Source organism: Gobio gobio (genome assembly GCF_949357685.1).
Source record: "Gobio gobio genome assembly, chromosome: 12".
Classification (NCBI taxonomy): Eukaryota; Metazoa; Chordata; class Actinopteri; order Cypriniformes; family Gobionidae; genus Gobio; species Gobio gobio.
Window position 1 is genome coordinate 41,727,071 of NC_137105.1, and position 18,469 is coordinate 41,745,539.

The 18,469-nt window shown below is 38.6% G+C and overlaps 1 protein-coding gene across 1 annotated transcript in view; it reads right to left on the bottom strand.

The window, feature by feature from the left end:
- Nucleotides 1–247: 247 nt before the first annotated feature.
- Nucleotides 248–18,469, bottom strand: part of xkr6b (XK, Kell blood group complex subunit-related family, member 6b) — a gene marked incomplete at both ends in the record, with an annotated part of 88,865 nt that continues 70,643 nt past the window's right edge. Inside the window, 2 exons of the mRNA XM_079831698.1 lie at nucleotides 248–1,221; nucleotides 5,672–5,868. Of these exons, the coding sequence (XP_079687824.1) occupies nucleotides 248–1,221; nucleotides 5,672–5,868 (1,171 nt within the window). The remainder of the gene's footprint in view (nucleotides 1,222–5,671; nucleotides 5,869–18,469) is intronic.

Sequence of the window (18,469 nt, forward strand, 5' to 3'; positions counted from 1 at the left end):
AGTCGAACATTCACACTATAGTAACCCAAACTAGGGAATGTTGTATTTCGGACTCTTTGTTCTCCAACTCTACACTGTGTTAGTCAAAATATATGTTGAATATTCTCTGTTTAGACTCTTTTAGACCTTAGATGCACTCTTACAGCTCAAGAGTACAACTAAATAAAAACTCTGAAGAAAAAAGCACCAAGGGAAGTGGAGAACCAGAGAGGGCATGAGAGTAGAGAAGGAGCGGCGTTGTGCTCCTTCATAGGGAGGACTCGTACTGGAGCAGCTCATAGAGGAGGGGTCCATCCCTGTACCTGATGCCCACTGCATTGGGGCTGATGTACTGGAGGATGTTTATGGTCCGCCGCAAACGTCGGTCCACAAAGTGAGCATCCCAGGCCGGGTAGCGCTTCCTTGGCATGTCAATCTTGATTAGGGGCCCCTCTGGGTGAATGGGCCGGCCCGCCGCATCTGTGGGCTCCGTGGATCTCACCTGGAACACTGGCAGGCAAGTGTCTGTGGCAGCCTCGTCCGGCTCGCTGTAGTCCCCTGAAGCCATACCCCTGGTCGGGGTGGCTTGGGATCCCCGAGGCCCCGGAGTGGGAGCCATGGGCTCAGCCTCAGGTGGTAAGGGGAGACCCCAGAGCAGCTCAGCACAGCAGGAACTGGCCAGCACCCTCAGCCGGGGTCCCATAGGATGCAGGACTCCGTAGTAGAGGACCATGCAGGCCACTCCGGAGGCAAAGCACAGGAAGACGCCGCAGAGGGCGGATGCAGCGTAGGAGTCGGTAGCAACCGGGTCTCTGTAGGCGTACCACAGAGCGGTAAGGATGGTATTTTCCAGCAGCACCAGCGAATAATAAATCACCATGCGGTATCGGGTCCTTCCCTCCTTGACGTTAAACCAGCAAAAGACGTAGACCACGCCGACCACCATGTTAAATAGCACCTCCTCCCACTTTGACATACAGAAGTCGGTGCCTCCGTGGATTACCCAGAAGGCCATGGCACACCAGTGCAGCACCACAAAAATGCCAAAGTAGATATGGAAAACCGAGGCAAAAAGGGCGAAAGATAGCGCCCGAGAAGAAATGGTGAACAAACGCCACAGAAGATGCACCAATGCTCCCCGGTAGCTCATGCTCTTTTGGTCGTCGCGGGAATCGCGCAGAAGCTTGTGGTATGAGGCCAGAACCCAGGAAAGCGAGAGAAGAGATGTGACCGCTGACACACCTGGACAACAGAGATACATTTATTATTATAAAAGTATCATTGATCTACTTTGCTTATTAATTATTGTAATTATTATGAATATACTTTAAAAATAATAGAATTAATCAAAGTACCACAATAATTATAGATTAAAAAAAATTGAAACAATTATTTAATTAAATAAAATATAATAAATAAATAAAATGATAAATTAGACATAATATTTAATAAAGGAAATAGGTGAATATGTGCTCAGTATACACTACTGTTCTAAAGTCTGTTCAATGAAGAAATCAATACTTCAATGATGATGCATTAAATTGATAAGTGACAGGAAAGACATTTAGAATGTTACAAAAGATTTCTATATCTGATAAATGCCTTTCTATTCATCAAAGAATTCAGAAAGAAATGGTCACGGTTTTTACAAAAGTATTAAGCAGCACTGTTTTTGTTTCTTACAAAATGTTTCTTGAGCATCAAATCAGCATATTAGACTGATTTCTGATCATGTGAAACTGAAGACTGAAGTAATGATGCTGACAAATCAGCTTTGCCTGCACAGGAATAAATTACATTTTAAAATATATTCATTTTATATGAATTATTTTAAATAAAAAATTTGAATGTTACATGATATATAGAGAAACATCCAGGACCACAATTAAACTGAATGAAAGCGTGCTCTGAATTCCATGTTCCAAATTTGCCTTTAGTTACAGATAATCTACATTAATCTGTCTGCTATTCTAGCATTCTGCAATCTTGGTCATTTTTTTGTGTGGAAAAAGGAACAAAATCAAACACAATGTATATGTTATAACGTTATCTGTATCTAGGAATGCTAATGAAAACCACACAGTACCAAACAGCATCAATCCTTGTCTCATCATTTCTCTAACATCTGCCAACCATTTTTGGAGCTATATTCTCCAAAACATACGTCTTGCTTGTTCTATGTATATTTTTTTCTAAGGTGTTTACCATTCATCCTGCTGAGCTCAGACTTCATGCTCATAAAGGCATCTGCACTGCTGGCAGTGCTGTCACCTCACACATAAGAAATGGTCTTACATCTCACATTATCTGCTGCACGGCAGGGGAAAAAAACATGTTCCCCACAAACACAATTGATCATTTAAAAAGTCTCAGCCAGGGAGGGCTCAGATTGTCAGACTCATCCACAAGTCAGCCTTTTTTCCAGATGCACAATATAGATGTGCCATGATGTGCCTGGTTTTCTGAAAGATTAAGATGGTTGCCGGACTTCTTGATGAATTAATATAACACAAAGCTGTGAGATCCAGTTGGTCATATTTTGTTGTCTCTAACCTAACTATGAATTTTGGCCATGTTACAGAGCCTTGAGTTGCACTCGTGAAAAATTAAAGGTACATTTCCAGCAACATTTTTAATCAAGAACTGTTGATGAGCGTGCAATGCATGTGACAAATTACCAACACTACTGTTAAGCAAATCAAATTATAAAATAAATAAACTGAACAAAATTATAAACGCAACACTTTTGTTTTTGCCCCCATTTTTCATGACCTGAAAGGGATAGTTCACCCAAAAATGAAAATTAGCCCATGATTTACTCACCCTCAAGTCATCCTAGGTGTGTATGACATTCTTCTTTCAGACGAACATAATCAGAGTTATATTAAAAAAGTCCAGGCTAATCCAAGCATTATAATAGCAGTAGCAGTTGCTCTGTTTTTGAAGTCCATAAAATATGCATCTATCCGTCAAATAACGTGCTCCGGGGTGTTAATAAAGGCCTTCTGAAGCGAATCGATGCGTTTGTGTAAGAAAAATATCAAAATTTAAAACTTTATCAAGCAAAGTTCCAGCCGATCGCCTTCCGTGGAAAAGTGTTGAATGTTGAAAGTGAAACTCAAGATGCGTACGTGACGTCATGACGAGCTTACCTGCAGAGGTGGGTAGTAACGAATTACATTTACTTCGTTACATTTACTTGAGTAAATTTTTTGGGTAACTTGTACTTTTAGAGTAGATTTAAAGATGGGTACTTTTACTCTTACTCAAGTAAATTTCTTGTGAAAAAACTGTACTTTTACTTAGTTACATTCGGTGGCGTTCCTCCGCTACTGTCAAATGGTAATAATTATATTATATATTTTAAAATAAGTGAATATGCCTTTCGCAAGTCTCGCGAAACGTTGGAGAGGCTGCTTCGCGAGAGGTTGCTACGGATCACCCGCTTATAATTAGCGCGCGTTTCGTCGGAAGATGATGGCCGAAGCAGAGGAAGATGTGTGTGAGCTACGGGAGGCAGATTGCCCGTGGCCTCAAGTTCAGTCTATGTTTTCACTCCAAGATGTCAAAAAGAATAGTTTCATAATGCGATGCATGTTGTGTGCACCAAAACGAACTGACATCTCTCAGCATACAATAATTCCACCCTGAAAAGAACATGTAGCGGTAAGTGTCACAATGATGCCTATATTTGAACACTATTAACGGTCATTTTGGTAACTATGGGAAATTTTCCCTTATTATAATACTATTTCACACACTGTCCGAGTGTTTTCCTCATATGCGCTCTTGTGCAAGCAATGAAATCGCTTGAATCCTCCAAACAACACACGTCCACGAACAAACGTTCTCATCTTCACATTTACATATCCTTTTCTTCACAAAACGAAACAAACTGAATAGCCTAATGTGACGTCTTGCATTTATACACAAATCCGGACAGACACCTGTCTGAAGTGTAGAAAATAAATACAAATAAAAACGGTATTGTATTTTATTCCTCCCTAAAGAATAGCCTATATATAAACATATAAGAACAAAGTATATTTTAAGAAGAGCTCTAGTTTGCCCAGCACACCATTAATTTACACTGTTTAACCATTAATCACACACACACACACACACACACACACACACACACACACACACACACACACACACACACACACACACACACACACACACACACACACACACACACACACACACACACACACACACACACATATATATATAAGGTTCATTAGCGTACATTAGTTAACATGAACTAATAATGAACTGCACTTATAAAGCACTTATTTATCTTTATGTTAATTTAAACATTTACTAATGCATTATTAAAATATTGTTAACATTAGTCAATGCACTGTGAACTAACATGAATAAACCATGAACAGCTGGATTTTTATTAACTAACGTTGACAAAGATTAACTAATGCTGAACAGAGGTGTTGTTCATGGTTAGTTCATGTTAACTAATACATTAACTAATGTTAACTAATACAACCTTATTGTAAGTTACAGAGAGGTGTGTGAAAGCTCTCCAAGTAGCCTGAAATTCAGGGTTTTCGCTTCTTATCAATCAGATCGAAAGTAACTAGTAACTAACTACTTGAGTAGTTTTCTCATCGAATACTTTTTTACTCTTACTCAAGTAAATATTACGATTGTTACTTTTACTTTTACTTGAGTAAATATTTCAGTAAGTACTTGTACTTTTACTTGAGTACAGATTTTGGGTACTCTACCCACCTCTGCTTACCTGGTTGCGTTAGTCTTTCGATCGGCAGAGGACCTTTCAACACTTTTTCCATAAATTGAACAAGGAAGGTGGTCGGCCGAAACTTCACTTTATAAGGTTTTAAATATGGATATTTTTCTTACACAAACGCATTGATTCTCTTCAGAAGGCCTTTATTAACACCCCGGAGCCGCGTGGAGCACGTTATTTGATGGACAGGTGCATTTTTTATGGACTTCAAAAACAGAACAACTATTACTGCAATTATAATGCTAGGATTAGCCTGGACTTTTGTCATATAACTCAGATTGTATTCGTCTGAAAGAAGAAAGTCATATACACCTAGGATGACTTGAGGGCGAGTAAATCATGGGCTAATTTTCATTTTTGGGTGAACTATCCCTTGAACTCAAAGATCTAAGACTTTTTTATGTACACAAAAGGCCTATTTCTCTCAAATATTGTTCACAAATCTGTCAAAATCTGTGTTAGTGAGCACTTCTCCTTTGCTGAGATAATCCATCCACCTCACAGGTGTGGCATATCAAGTGTGTCCTCGTCTGCAACAATCGGTTTGGCAGCACTTAAGGCACACCTGTGCAATAATCATGCTGTCTAATCAGCATCTTGATATGCTGAACCTGTGAGGTGGATGGATTATCTCAGCAAAGGAGAAGTGCTTACTAACACAGATTTAGACAGATTTGTGAATAAGAGAAATAGGCCTTTTGTGTACATAGAAAAAGTCTTAGGTCTTTGAGTTCAGCTCATGAAAAATGGTGGCAAAACGTGCAAAACCTGAAAAGTATAAATTATGTCATTATCTTCTTAAGGTTTAAAAAATATCCCAGGGAAATGTAAACATGCAAAGAACATTCACTACTGACACATGAAAGCAATACTGATCGAAATGTCAGTGGTCTCAGTACAGAGCCTTGAGGCACTCCTTACACTGCAGCGTTTCGGCCCGGTTCCTATGGATCATGATGCAGAGCTGGAGAACCAGCTGTGGAGCGCTTCCCAGAAATGTCTCCAGTAGACGGAGCATGTTGACATCAGCATACTCGTACATCATGGCCCAGTAAAAGCGTCGCTGGTTCTCCTTTTGCCTGCGGCTCTGGATGCCGAGATACATCGTTCTGATGTACCTGCAGAGGTGCAGATGCAGAAAGAAAGGAAAGCAGAGATAGTATGAGACTAGAATATACAGAGAGGAAATTATATAGATTACATTTCAGATGTAGAAAATGACAGTAAAAAAAGGGGGGAAACAAGAAAACAAGGCAAGGGATCAGTTGACCAGACTGAAATCATGTATCCATTATGGATATACATTCTCTGTGGAATTATGACCTTGTTTTCTTCTTCAAACCAGTGTTGTGTTGAGGAACTAAAAGTAGCAATGCTGCTAATTTAAATTTTTTTTTAAAGTGTGACAGTAGCTCAGCTGTTCTCATAGTGGTGCCACTTTTCTTGTAAGAATATGCTACACTAATGGTTTAGTGTAAAAATGCACCTTGCTGTTTGTGTCACATTTTTGCGACTGAGATAGCAAACTACACACTATTAAACACACTCTGCTTTCTCTCCTATAGTATAATTAAGTCTGTATATTATTGATGGGAATTTTCAATGACTCTTTTTGCAGGTTACATAATTTTGCCTGTTGGTGGCGAAAAGTGACTGTCTTTATTAGTGAGTCATTTGAATCAATCACTCAACTGATTTGTTCACCAAGACGGATTCTTTAAAGGGGTCATAACATGAGAAATCAAATTTTCCTTGATCTTTTGAATAAATTACATTCACTGCACAACAGACGCGAATTCGCGTCATGGGAGGGGCTTCTGCCAGCCGGCTCGTCTCGTTGAGAGATGGCTGACATGGGCTGTGTTTACACATCTTTTTTTGTTAAAATCTACTGTTAATGTGTGACAAAACGTAGTTTTAAGACTTTTTCAGGCGATAATGTAGTTGTTTAAAGCTCAAATCTGTGGTTTATTTATAAAAAGAGTGCCTATTTGAACATTTTATCTGGCGTTTTCGGAGTTGTGAGCTCCAGTGGATCAGCGGCGCTCCGCGCTTGTTTACCCTGGTGAGAGTAGCCTTTCCTCGGCCAGTCCTTCTGACATTTGCCGCTGGCTCTGATGTCTCTGTGGTGTCTCGAGCTAACGGGCGATCCCTGGTCTCATGGATCTATAATTTGTTCCCTGGCAAATCGTTTAGGCTGAGGGCAAAGTGAAGTTTCATTACTTCTTTATTTTTTGGCTATAACTGTACGTTACAGTTGTAGCCTACTAGCACCGACTTTGAATGTTTGACTGAATTGTTTGCTTTATTTCATGTATAGCTTATTATACCTTTTACTTACACTTTTGTATTATTGATCATACATAAACTTGCATTTAACAAAAAGAGACTGGGTTGTGTTTCATGTCATTTAATGTTATCACAGTGATAATCATATTGTCTGAACCAGATATTAATATACAGATTTTCTTCTCATTGTTGTCACTACTAGAGCAAGCTCCTGATTGGTTAATGCGGCGCGAATATCCGGCAAAGTTCAGATTTTTCAACTTGAGCGATTCACGCGATTCCCGCGGAGAAGGATTTTCAGAGAGGATTTTCTTGTGGTGCCCCCCTCAGCACTTGGTGTCCTACGTGATGTGCGTGGTGGGAGCGTTGGCACTGGCTAAAGCTATCAATCCCACAGCGCAAGTTTTTTTGGACACTTGCTAAAATTGCCGTTATAATGAATGACGCCGTTACACTGCACAGCGAAGCTCTTACTTCATATCGATATTGTGTTTGCTGTTAGTTGTGGTGAAAGCATTTCGTGAAAGAAATCGTGTTGTAATGACGAGATCACTGCATTCATGCGATAAACAGACTGTCATCTACTCAAAGTTCATCACTGCAACCTTTCATTTGATTGGAATAAATCTAAATAAATAATGCAATAATCCACACTTTTCACCATTCGTTAATCTCAACTGTAATAGTAATTAGTAGGGTTCCACATGTAATATGTATTTGAAATGCAAAATGTCAGCCAATAACAGCAGTGGGCGTTTACACTGAAGTCTCACAGCAGACACACCCCTTCAAACAGAGCATTCAAGCCAGAGGGCTAAAATCAGGACAGAAAAATGCCTTTTATTTCTAAATTATGACATTTTATGATGTAAAATCATACTAACAATATCAGTGCACCTCAGGAAACATAAAATAAAAATCCACTTCATGACTTCAACAATGCTGATTCCTTAAGAAACAAAACAAGCAACTGCTTTAATTGTGAGTCATTTGAATCATTCACTCAGCCAATTCATTCAACAACACTGATTCCTTAACTAACTGTCACCCCCCTTTTAGAGAATACAAATGAAAATGCACTATCCAAACTTAAAGGGCTGTAATTCAAGAATGCTTTGGAATATAGACCAAAGTTTGGTCTCATTTTAAAGAAGACACTTTGCTGAAGTGAAAGCAATTCAAAATATGAAAAAGTTATGGAAGTTTAAATTCACTGTAAATGAAAAATACTGTACTAAATATTTTTTATTTCATATAAAATATATATTTGACAAAAAATGTTTTACCAAAGCCATAAGTCTAACCAAGTTGATATCACAAAAATGAGATTTTGTTTAGGCGCTGTACCAAAAATAGTCACCAGGTGTCATTCAAATCCCATTGATTGTTTTTTTGATGCATTTTCATTTTCCTGTAAATTTCTGTCCAAATATCACTTTCATCACAAAACAGTCACCAAATATGGACACTTGAGACTCAGACCTTTCCGACAATATGTGTTTTGTCAAGATTGGAAAAGATTTTGATTATAAAGTAGTTAAAATAATGGTTGTAATATGAAACATGACACCGCCCACTAGGGGAGGAGCCCACTAGAAGAATTTAGAGTAACGTGTCCATGGTGACACGATGTCCGATTTCAAAACGGTCCCACAGGATGAATTTTGAGTTTGTAAGCTTTCAAATGATACCTAATTTATGATAATTACTTAAAAATATGATACGAAAAAAAGGCGATCAAAAAAAAGAGCACCAGGCGTCCCACCTGTGGGACGGTGACAATTAAGGAAACAAAAAAGTGCTTTGTATGTAGTGAGTCGTTTAAATCCTTCACTCAATAGATTTGTTAAACAACACTGACTGGCTGCATCCGAAATAGCATACTTCCGTACTATATAGTAGGTGAAAAACAGTGTGAGACAAAACTAGTATGTACTCATAAAAGAGTAACTATCCCATGAGGCCACGGGAGAGGATTTGTGAATTGCAGTGAAGCGACGCAGGTCACATGCATGATAATGACAACATGGCGAATGTAGTACGCCCGGATTACATTCACATATTCATACTATATAGAACACTTGTGAAGTAATTACTTATTCAAAATAAGTACCTACTCAAGAGAGTATGCGATTTCAGGCGTAGCATTAAGAAACAAAACAAGCAAGGACTATCTTTTTTTAGTGAGTCATTTGAATCATTCACTCAACCAATTTATTCAACAACATTGATTCATTCAGGAATTAAACACCACTACTGTGGTATTGTGGTGTTACTTGGGCAGTTGATTCTGCTGTGGCTTCGTTCGAAAATATTCCACCTAGTGGAGCAAAAATGGACAAAGTAACCAGGAACATTGTGTCTAAAATGTAAGTTGTGAACTGTGGTCTTAAATATACAAGTTAAGTTAGATGCTGTCAATGATAATGACATTGCAACGTCCTTATGTGCTTATCCAATTATGTGTGTATGTAAAATACAGAACAAATAGCACAATGTCACATTTATATACGGGAAAAATGTATCATTCCACATAAATACTCCCTTTTGCTCCCAAACATCTAATACTAAATAACATATTCATTAGGGCTTATTTTCAGTCTTTCGAAAAGACTGTGATATTTGATGTGGTTCAGCTCAGAGTCAGGGGAAATCAGTAGTGTGTAATAATTGGAAGCAGATAATTATTCCAGCAAACATCTTTTCTCGTCCTGTGTTAAAAGACACCACTATACCAGTGGGGACAGTGTCTGACGGGCGCCTGTAGGCAGGGATGGAGACAGGGTGTTCTGTGTCAGCGACTGTCAGAGATTGATTATCTGTGATCCTGAGCTTGGATGATCTTCTAGAACTCAACACCATGTAGCCACACAATATTTAGACATTGGGAAACATAATCTTGGGTCTCATTTCTTACATGAAGCTCAATTGTGACGTTTTTTAATGAGAAGCTGAGATACATATAGAACATTAAAATGGTGCAGAGAGGAGCAGATTATTTACAGCCATAATAACAGGACTGAGGCTAGGAGGTCAACAGGAGGTAAATGGGACTCACAGGTCCAGTAGCCTATCTGAGAAAATGAAACCGCATCTAATAAGAGTGTAATGATACGACTACACCACTAGAGGGTACACATTACTGTTATGTAAAACAGGCTTTTCCTTGATTCTGTTACTTAAATGTGCTTGAATACTACGTATAAAATGACCTTACTACCTGAAAGATATCATTAAAATAGCTGCCCTGACAAATCACACCTGCCTCTGTACACAGATACCAATAAATGAATAAATGATGAATGCATACAATCTCATTTGTGCATTTTTATGATCTGCTTATGATTTTATATGAAATCGTTCAAACTCACACAAAATGACCAACTAAAATAACTACGTTTTCTCATGAGATGCAAATAAAATCACAATATTGACAAAATAAATGTCACAATTACAAGTAAAGTGTATGCAATTGCAAGATATAAAGACAATTATCTATTTATACAAAATCCATCATCTAATCGAGCCATAAACACTTTGAAAATATTGTAAGCCAGTAGCGCACAGTGGTGTTTAAAAATGATTTAAAAATAATAAATCAATACATTTATGTACCCGATACAAGTTACACTTAAACTTGATACATTTTTCAGATTAAATAAATTAACATTACTTCCACTGTCAAGAAAACATTTCTATATTAACAATGTAATATAGAAGGATACTTATCATCAAGTTTTCTCATTTTTGCAGTTATTCCAAAATAAGAATGCAAACAAATATATTTTATTTGTTAACTAATGTTCGGCTACTTTTTAATAGCCTCTGGCGTCACTGTTGGACAGTGTCACTTTAGAAAAAATAGTGATTTATCTATGTTTAATGTCATATTTTGTAATATTTGCTTGGTTTTATTGGATTATTTTCTCATCCAGTTTTTTTTTTCACCTTGGAGGAAACACCCCTGTTGTAAGCATGCAGGAATCAGCCATGGGTCCATATTACATGGATTCTTGTACACTTCACATCTTTGTTACACAGTGTAATACACAGTACATTGAAGGAACTTATGGGAAACACACACACACATTTGTGCACAAACTTCAAAGTTAGTCACAGATGCCACCCCACCTCTTTGGCTCCAGTCCACAACAATGTTGACGAGCGTAATCTCCTGTCATCTCAGCTCTATGTTTCTTTCATGTCTGCGTTTGCCATTCTGTTCATCCAATATGTTCTTCATGGTTTACTCATCCACAACGTCTGTAAGTGCACCTCTCTCCCTCTGGACTACCGAGCTGAGAATGCCCTGTGCTTTACACTGAAATCTACAAAATCTCCTTTTTACTGCATCGGGTACGGACTCTAGACGTAAAAACTCAGCAGCAGGTCCTATATCAGCATGAAAGGGGCAGCTGCTGCTTGAAGTTGCTCTGACTTCACTTCTCTGGCTGCCATAACCGTACCATCTGCTCTGAGCTACTTATACACTGAGAGCGGCTCACCCGCTCTGTTTACACACCAACTACTGAACACCGCTACATCTGCTCTCGCGTTTAATGTACACATTAAGTACAGAACCTCGCTACAGCTGCTCTACAGTCACACACACAATAACTCCATAGATGATGTCGATTTGTGAAAACCTAAACTGGAGTGAAACTCTTTTTCCAACGCTGTTTTGCACTCTTCTGCCAAAACTTCTGTAGGCCTATATTATACCATGGCAAACTTATGGTTTTTCAGGTAGTATTTGATATATTGAAAGTCAACATTGCTGTTTGCAACACATTCGATCTACTTTAATGCATTTGCGAGTAGACAAAATATTCAACAAGAGTTTAGAGAGAGTGGTTAGATAGAGCTTAAAATTGGCTACATAACAAACATTTGCCTAAAGAGCTATTTTGCCACATTAGCTGTTTGGCTAATGGTAAACATTTTTAAAGGGGTACTTTAGCGATTAGCATTAAGCTTTGTATCAGTAGAAACCCGGTAGTATTTTCGAATGATCGTGCTCCGGTCGGAGCAACACGAGTGTTTTCAATGAATTCCTGTGAAAGTTAAGCTTCCATAGGCATGAACTGAAAAAGTTCCAGACTGGACACGCACTGTGAATGACTGTGCGGCCGTGAATGAATGACAACGCGGCCGTGAATGAATGCCGTGTGCTCATTCTAGTTTCGGTTTAGAATTAATGCCAATTCGGGGGCGGGTTGCTTGAATTGCGGGTTCATTAGCCTATTATTCTTAATGAAAAACACAACAACAAAACGGTACAATGACAAACTCACTTAAATAGGCGCTTAAATAGGTGCTGGTCTGTGCGTCGACTCTCGTTCGGCTCACACTGTATTAAGCCGACACGTTCAGTTTTTAATTTTAGTGTCTGTTCTCTAACTGAACTGAGCTAAAAATTGTATTACAATAAAAATCAAAACAACTGTGGGGTGGTGCCATGGTGGGCAAGTGATGTTACCGGTGGGAGTGGCCTCATAGGGCAGAGAAGCAAGTGCATTCTGGGAGTTGTTGTCTTTCATCCATATGAGCCAAAAATACATTTTCTGGCTTCTCTCAGTCTAGAAGGCACCAACTTCTAAAATAATTTCACATTTCTACTACATAAATTACCCAATTTAAATACACATTCATCTTTCCAGCAGTAAAGTACCCCTTTAAGTAGCCCCTATAGCTATTGGTCAATAATATAAATTGCTATTTGGCTAATATTGAACATTATAAGCTAGACAGAGGGTATGCACGTGATGTCACCGTCATCCCAAGTGACTGTGGTTACGGCCACTGAGTGGCAAAAAGACTGAGCGGCAGCGTTGGTTTTCAGCGTGAAGGCCGCGAAAAACACACTGAAATCGGAGGTATATTTTTACAGACTGACAAAAGCTACAGAAAAGAGAAGCAAATGGATCGCAGCAATTCACAGAAACAACTGAACTCCAGTCAGAGAAAGGTGGATTTACCATTGTGTGTCAATATGTTGAAATTTGGGGTAATCATACCCTATATATTGTATTGTTATATATTGTATTGACAGCTCATCAGTTAAATATTTACCATCTTATATTCTGCATGATTGGAGGTTTTTAGATAAGCACTGATAAAAACTATACATGTTTTAGGGCTGGACTAAATGACGACTATATGAGGTTTTGGGACGCCTGCCTTTACATGCACATGAACTTTAATGACATCCCATTCTTAGTCTGTAGGGTTTAATATGGAGTTGGCCCACCCTTTGCAGCTATAACAGCGTCAACTCTTCTGGGAAGGCTTTCCACAAGGTTTAGGAGTGAGTTTATGGGAATCTTTTACCATTCTTCTAGAAGCGCATTTGTGAGGTCAGGCACTGATGTTGGGTGAGAAGGCCTGGCTCGCAGTCTGCGCTCTAATTCATCCAAAAGGTGTTCTATCGGGTTGAGGTCAGGACTCTGTGCAGGCCAGTCAAGTTCTTCCTCACCAAACTCGCTCATCCATGTCTTTATGGACCTTGCTTTGTTCACTGGTGCGCAGTCATGTTGGAACAGGAAGGGGCCATCCACAAACTGTTCCCACAAAGTTGGGAGCATGAAATTGTTAAAAATGTCTTGGTATGCTGAAGCATTATGAGTTCCTTTCACTGGAACTAAGGGGCCGAGCCCAACCCCTGAAAAACAACCCCCACACCATATTCCCCCCCTCCACCAAACTTTACATGGCTGCTCGGCCATGGAAACCCATTCCAAGAAGCTCTCTACGCACTGCTAATCTGAAGGCCAAACAAAGTTTGGAGGTCTGTAGCTATTGACTCTGCAGAAAGTTGGCAACTTCTGCGCACTGTGCGCCTCAGCATGCGCTGACCCCGCTCTGTGATTTTAAGTGGCCTACTACTTCGTGGCTGAGTTGCTGTTGTACCCAATTGCTTCCACTTTGTTATATTAACTCTAACAGTTGACCGTAGAATATTTAGTAGTGAGGAAATTTCACCAATGGACTTATTGCACAGGCGGCAACCTATCACATAACCACTCTTGAATTCACTGAGCTCCTGAGAGCGACCCACTCTTTCACAAATGTTTGTAGAAGCGTCTGCATGTCTAGGTGCTTGATTTTATACACCCTTGGCCATGGAAGTGATTGGAACACCTGAATTCAATGATTTGGAGGGGTGTCCCAATACTTTTGCCAATATGGTGTATATTTATATGTATTTTTTGTATTTCCCCAACGTTGAAATCAGGCTCATATAAATGTCAGGAAACATGATTCCTGGCTGCATGTCAATATCCATGGATCACTGGATCTTTGGTAAGTTGTAAGGAACATTATATGGGGTCCAAACTTTAGTTTAAACTGATAATTGTTTGTTTTACTGGCGTTTTCACAGTTTCCCCTATTAAATCCAGTCATGCAGCAGGCTCTTTTGTAAGTGTACTTCTAAAATAGGTATATTGGTAGCCTAAACATTACAAATTATAGCCTAAAAAGCTATTGGTTAACATTCTACATAGCCATGTTAGATATTTGGCTGTTGGTAAACATTATGAACTTGCCCACGTGTGACGTCTGTAGTTTCAGAGGAAAAATGTGTTAATACATTCTGATGAAAGATTGCGAAGACAAAAATGCTTCTTTACAAAAAAAAATATTTTAAAGGAAAATAGGAACACATTTCCTACAGATTTGTTGTTGTTGTTGACTTCAACATCCTGGCGAGACTGTCCATCAAGCTTTCTCTAGCCTAATTGTTTTACGAGGACTGTATACAGTTATATAATTTCTCTCACATTTGCAGATTCTTCAGAAAAGGACAGCTTGTCTCAATGACTCTTGGGAATCACATGCTCTTTTGAAGCGAGTGTGCCTTTAGAATCGTTCACCGGAATGTGTTTTGAATGGAGCGTAATCTCTTTCTGCCGCTCACTGCTCTCATGAAGCTAATTACAACTATAATCATCTTTTCATTCGTTGCAAAGCTTAATGGCTTTAACAGGAGCCAGTAATTATGTAAAAGTATGAGGAACATTTGGTGGCAAACATCACTAACAACAGCAACAAAAAGACATTATTGTGCACACCGGCAAAGCACATCATGTTTCTTTGTGAGAATTAATTCTCCACAACAGCCTGGACTGCAACATGTCTCTGCGTACAGTGTTACAGAAGCAAGTTATTCGCTCTATTTTATTTAATGTTATCTGAGGATTTTATGTCTCTACAACCCCCTCAGGCTATATCCAAACATCAATGTTTGTGTAACAAACTGACATTATGATGAAACTAAAGACCCACATATTATGGGAAAGAAGCAAACAAAAACCACAATAAGCAGGACCAGATTGATGAGGCATGAGAAAGGGCACTAAACATAAACCAGACATGTACACTGTAAAATCGAATTAGTTAGACTTACTTGAAAAAAGCATGCAAACCGATTGCCTTAAAAAAACCAAGTAAAGTGAAATAGGAATATTATGTTGTGCTAACAAATGCTTAATTAGTATAGTTCACTTACACAAGAGTTCTAGTGGCTAAAAAAGAACTGTAGAGAGTACTTGATCTTTTAATTTAGGTTTACTCTTGACTTAGTTTAGCTACCATAGATGTTACCATTGTTGTGTTTTGCATGCTGAATGTTGAAGTCTGTGTGTGACTCAAGCATGATCAGCTGCAATATCTTTTGTTACAAATATAGAGGAATTATATCAACTCATTTAAAAGTTCCACAGGTGTTTATGACGTAAGTGTTAGCAATACAATTGTAAATGATCGTTAAATGACAAAGGGAAATATTACATAGGTTAATTTTAAAAGATGATCTTAATTTCTGACTCATTAACTATAGTTAATTATTCAGTCAGAAGCTAGGTCAACTTTTAAAAGCAACCTATTTATTACTTCTCTTCCTTTGAAACCAAATAACTGTGATTTCTTGTTGCATCGCTGCATCAGAAAGAGAGTTTTAATAATATAAATGTTCCAAGTGCTCAACCAAAGTGAACACTTATCACCATAATGGTAATTTTTTTTTTTTTTTTTTGCTTAACAAAATGGCACTCAAACCAATCAATTAATCTTAACTTGTTTTTTCTGAGTAAACAAGGAATAGTATGTGAATAGTACAGATTACTAGATTTTTTCAATTGAGTTAAGACACTAAGTAAAGTTAACTAAAAAGTGTTAGTTAGAATCACTGTTGGATTTTACAGTGTACAAGAGTCCCAAAACCCAGTCAGGAAAGAACCAACAGGACATTTAATACATAAAGACAAAGGTAACATAAGGGCTATATATGTACATAGGGGTAAACCAATGACTAAGCAAGACTGCAACAACAACCAATGAGTAAACAAGACAAACCAACAACACAATGACTAAGCAAGATTAATCAATAACAATCTGACTGTCATGAATCATGCCTCTGTGGTTGCTCCCATTCACCACCAGAGGGCTCCGTCACCTGAGTATTGACTCTCTTTCCCCATTTCCCAAAATCCCCAGTACCCACCTATATAATACCTATATTTATATTTATGCATTTGGCAGATGCTTTTATCCAAAGCGACTTACAGTGCGTCCCTTATTACAGGGACAATCCTCATCCAAACATGGAGAAAAGTGCCTTGCTCAAGGAGTGACCGCTGGGATCAAACCAGCAACCTTATGCATATCAGGTCCATGGTTAAACCCACTGGACCACCATCTCACATTGGAACCTGGTAATACCTGGTAGTGATTTCATGCACACCTGTTCCCAATCTACCGGACTATTTAAGGCTGCATCTGAAATCACATATAGAAGGCGGAAAACCATATGTGACGAAAGAAGTATGTCCAAAATCACAGTATCATAAAAGAGCAGGCAAAAAGTACCCGGATGACCTACTACTTCCGGTGAGATTCTGAAGTGTGCATAAGATGGACACTCTACTATCCCATGAGACCGCGGGAGAGGATTTGCCAGTGGCGGTGATGTGACGCAACTGGTGGACACTGGTAACTCACGTTATAAGAGCAAAATGGCGGATGTAGTACGTCTAGATTACTAGAACATACTTTGGACCCACTATATATTCGGTGGCCTTAATTACTATGTACTAACATTTAAATGTATCATTTGATACAATGCAATTATTGTTTACATACAAGTTTTTACATTGTACTTTCATTTTAGTAATTACCTGCATGTAATTACATCTGTAATTAATTTCTGTAGTTCCATGTGACACTTCCCTTACGACTAACCCTACCCTTAAACTTACCCATACCACCACACCGTCCCTAACTCTACCCATATCTCACCTCAATATCCGCAAATGTGTTTTGCAATACAATATGAACACAAAAAGTTAATTGTACTTATTTTTTGATGTAAGTACAGTAGTTGAGGCCACCTAATATGAAGTGGGACCCATACTTTTTTAGAGGTTGTGAAGTAATTACTTATTCAAAATAAGTATCTAATCAACAGAGTATGCGATTTTGGATGCAGCCACACTCATACTTTGCAAAGTCTTGTTTTGCCCTGGCTGATATTACTGAGCGTTCTATTGTTATTTTTGCCTTGCCTGTGTTTGACCCTGGACTGTTAACCCGTTTGACCCTTTGCTGCCTGCCTATTGTTTCTGCTTCTTCTACCTGGATATATCCTGTGATTGTTTGCATGCTACGCTGATCTTGTGCCTGAGTTTTGTGACCGTGTCTCTGTTTTGCCTTGGATATTACTATTGCTGATGATCTGGCCCTGCCTGCCTGCCTGCATTACTGCTTTTACTATTAATAAAGCCGCACATGGATCCCAACTCCGCTGACTCATCATTACACTGACAAAACAAGACTGACCAACAACAACCAATGATTAAATAAGACAAACCAACAACACCCAATGTGTGCACAAGATGTACCAACACTAATCTATGACTAAAAAAGACTGACCAACAACAATCAATGACTATACAAGACAAAACCACAACAATCTGACTAAACAAGACTGACCAACAACAACCAATGAGTAAACAACACTAACCAACAATATCCAAATACTATACAAGACTGAATCACAACAACCTGACTAAACAAGACTGACCAACAACCATCTATGACTAAACAAGACTGACCAACAACAATCTATGACTAAACAAGACTGACCAACAACAACCAACAGGTAAGCAAGACTAACCAACAATATCCAAAGACTATACAAGACTAAACAACAACCATTCACTAAACAAGCCAGGCCAACAACTAATGAGTAAACAAGACTAACCAACAACATCCAAATACTATACATGATTAAACAACAACAATCTATGACTAAAGAAGACTGACCAACAACAGCAGTTGAGTAAACAAGACTAACTAACAACAACCAATGAGTAAACAAGACTAACCAACAACATCCAAAGACTATACAAGACTAAATTAACAACAATCTAT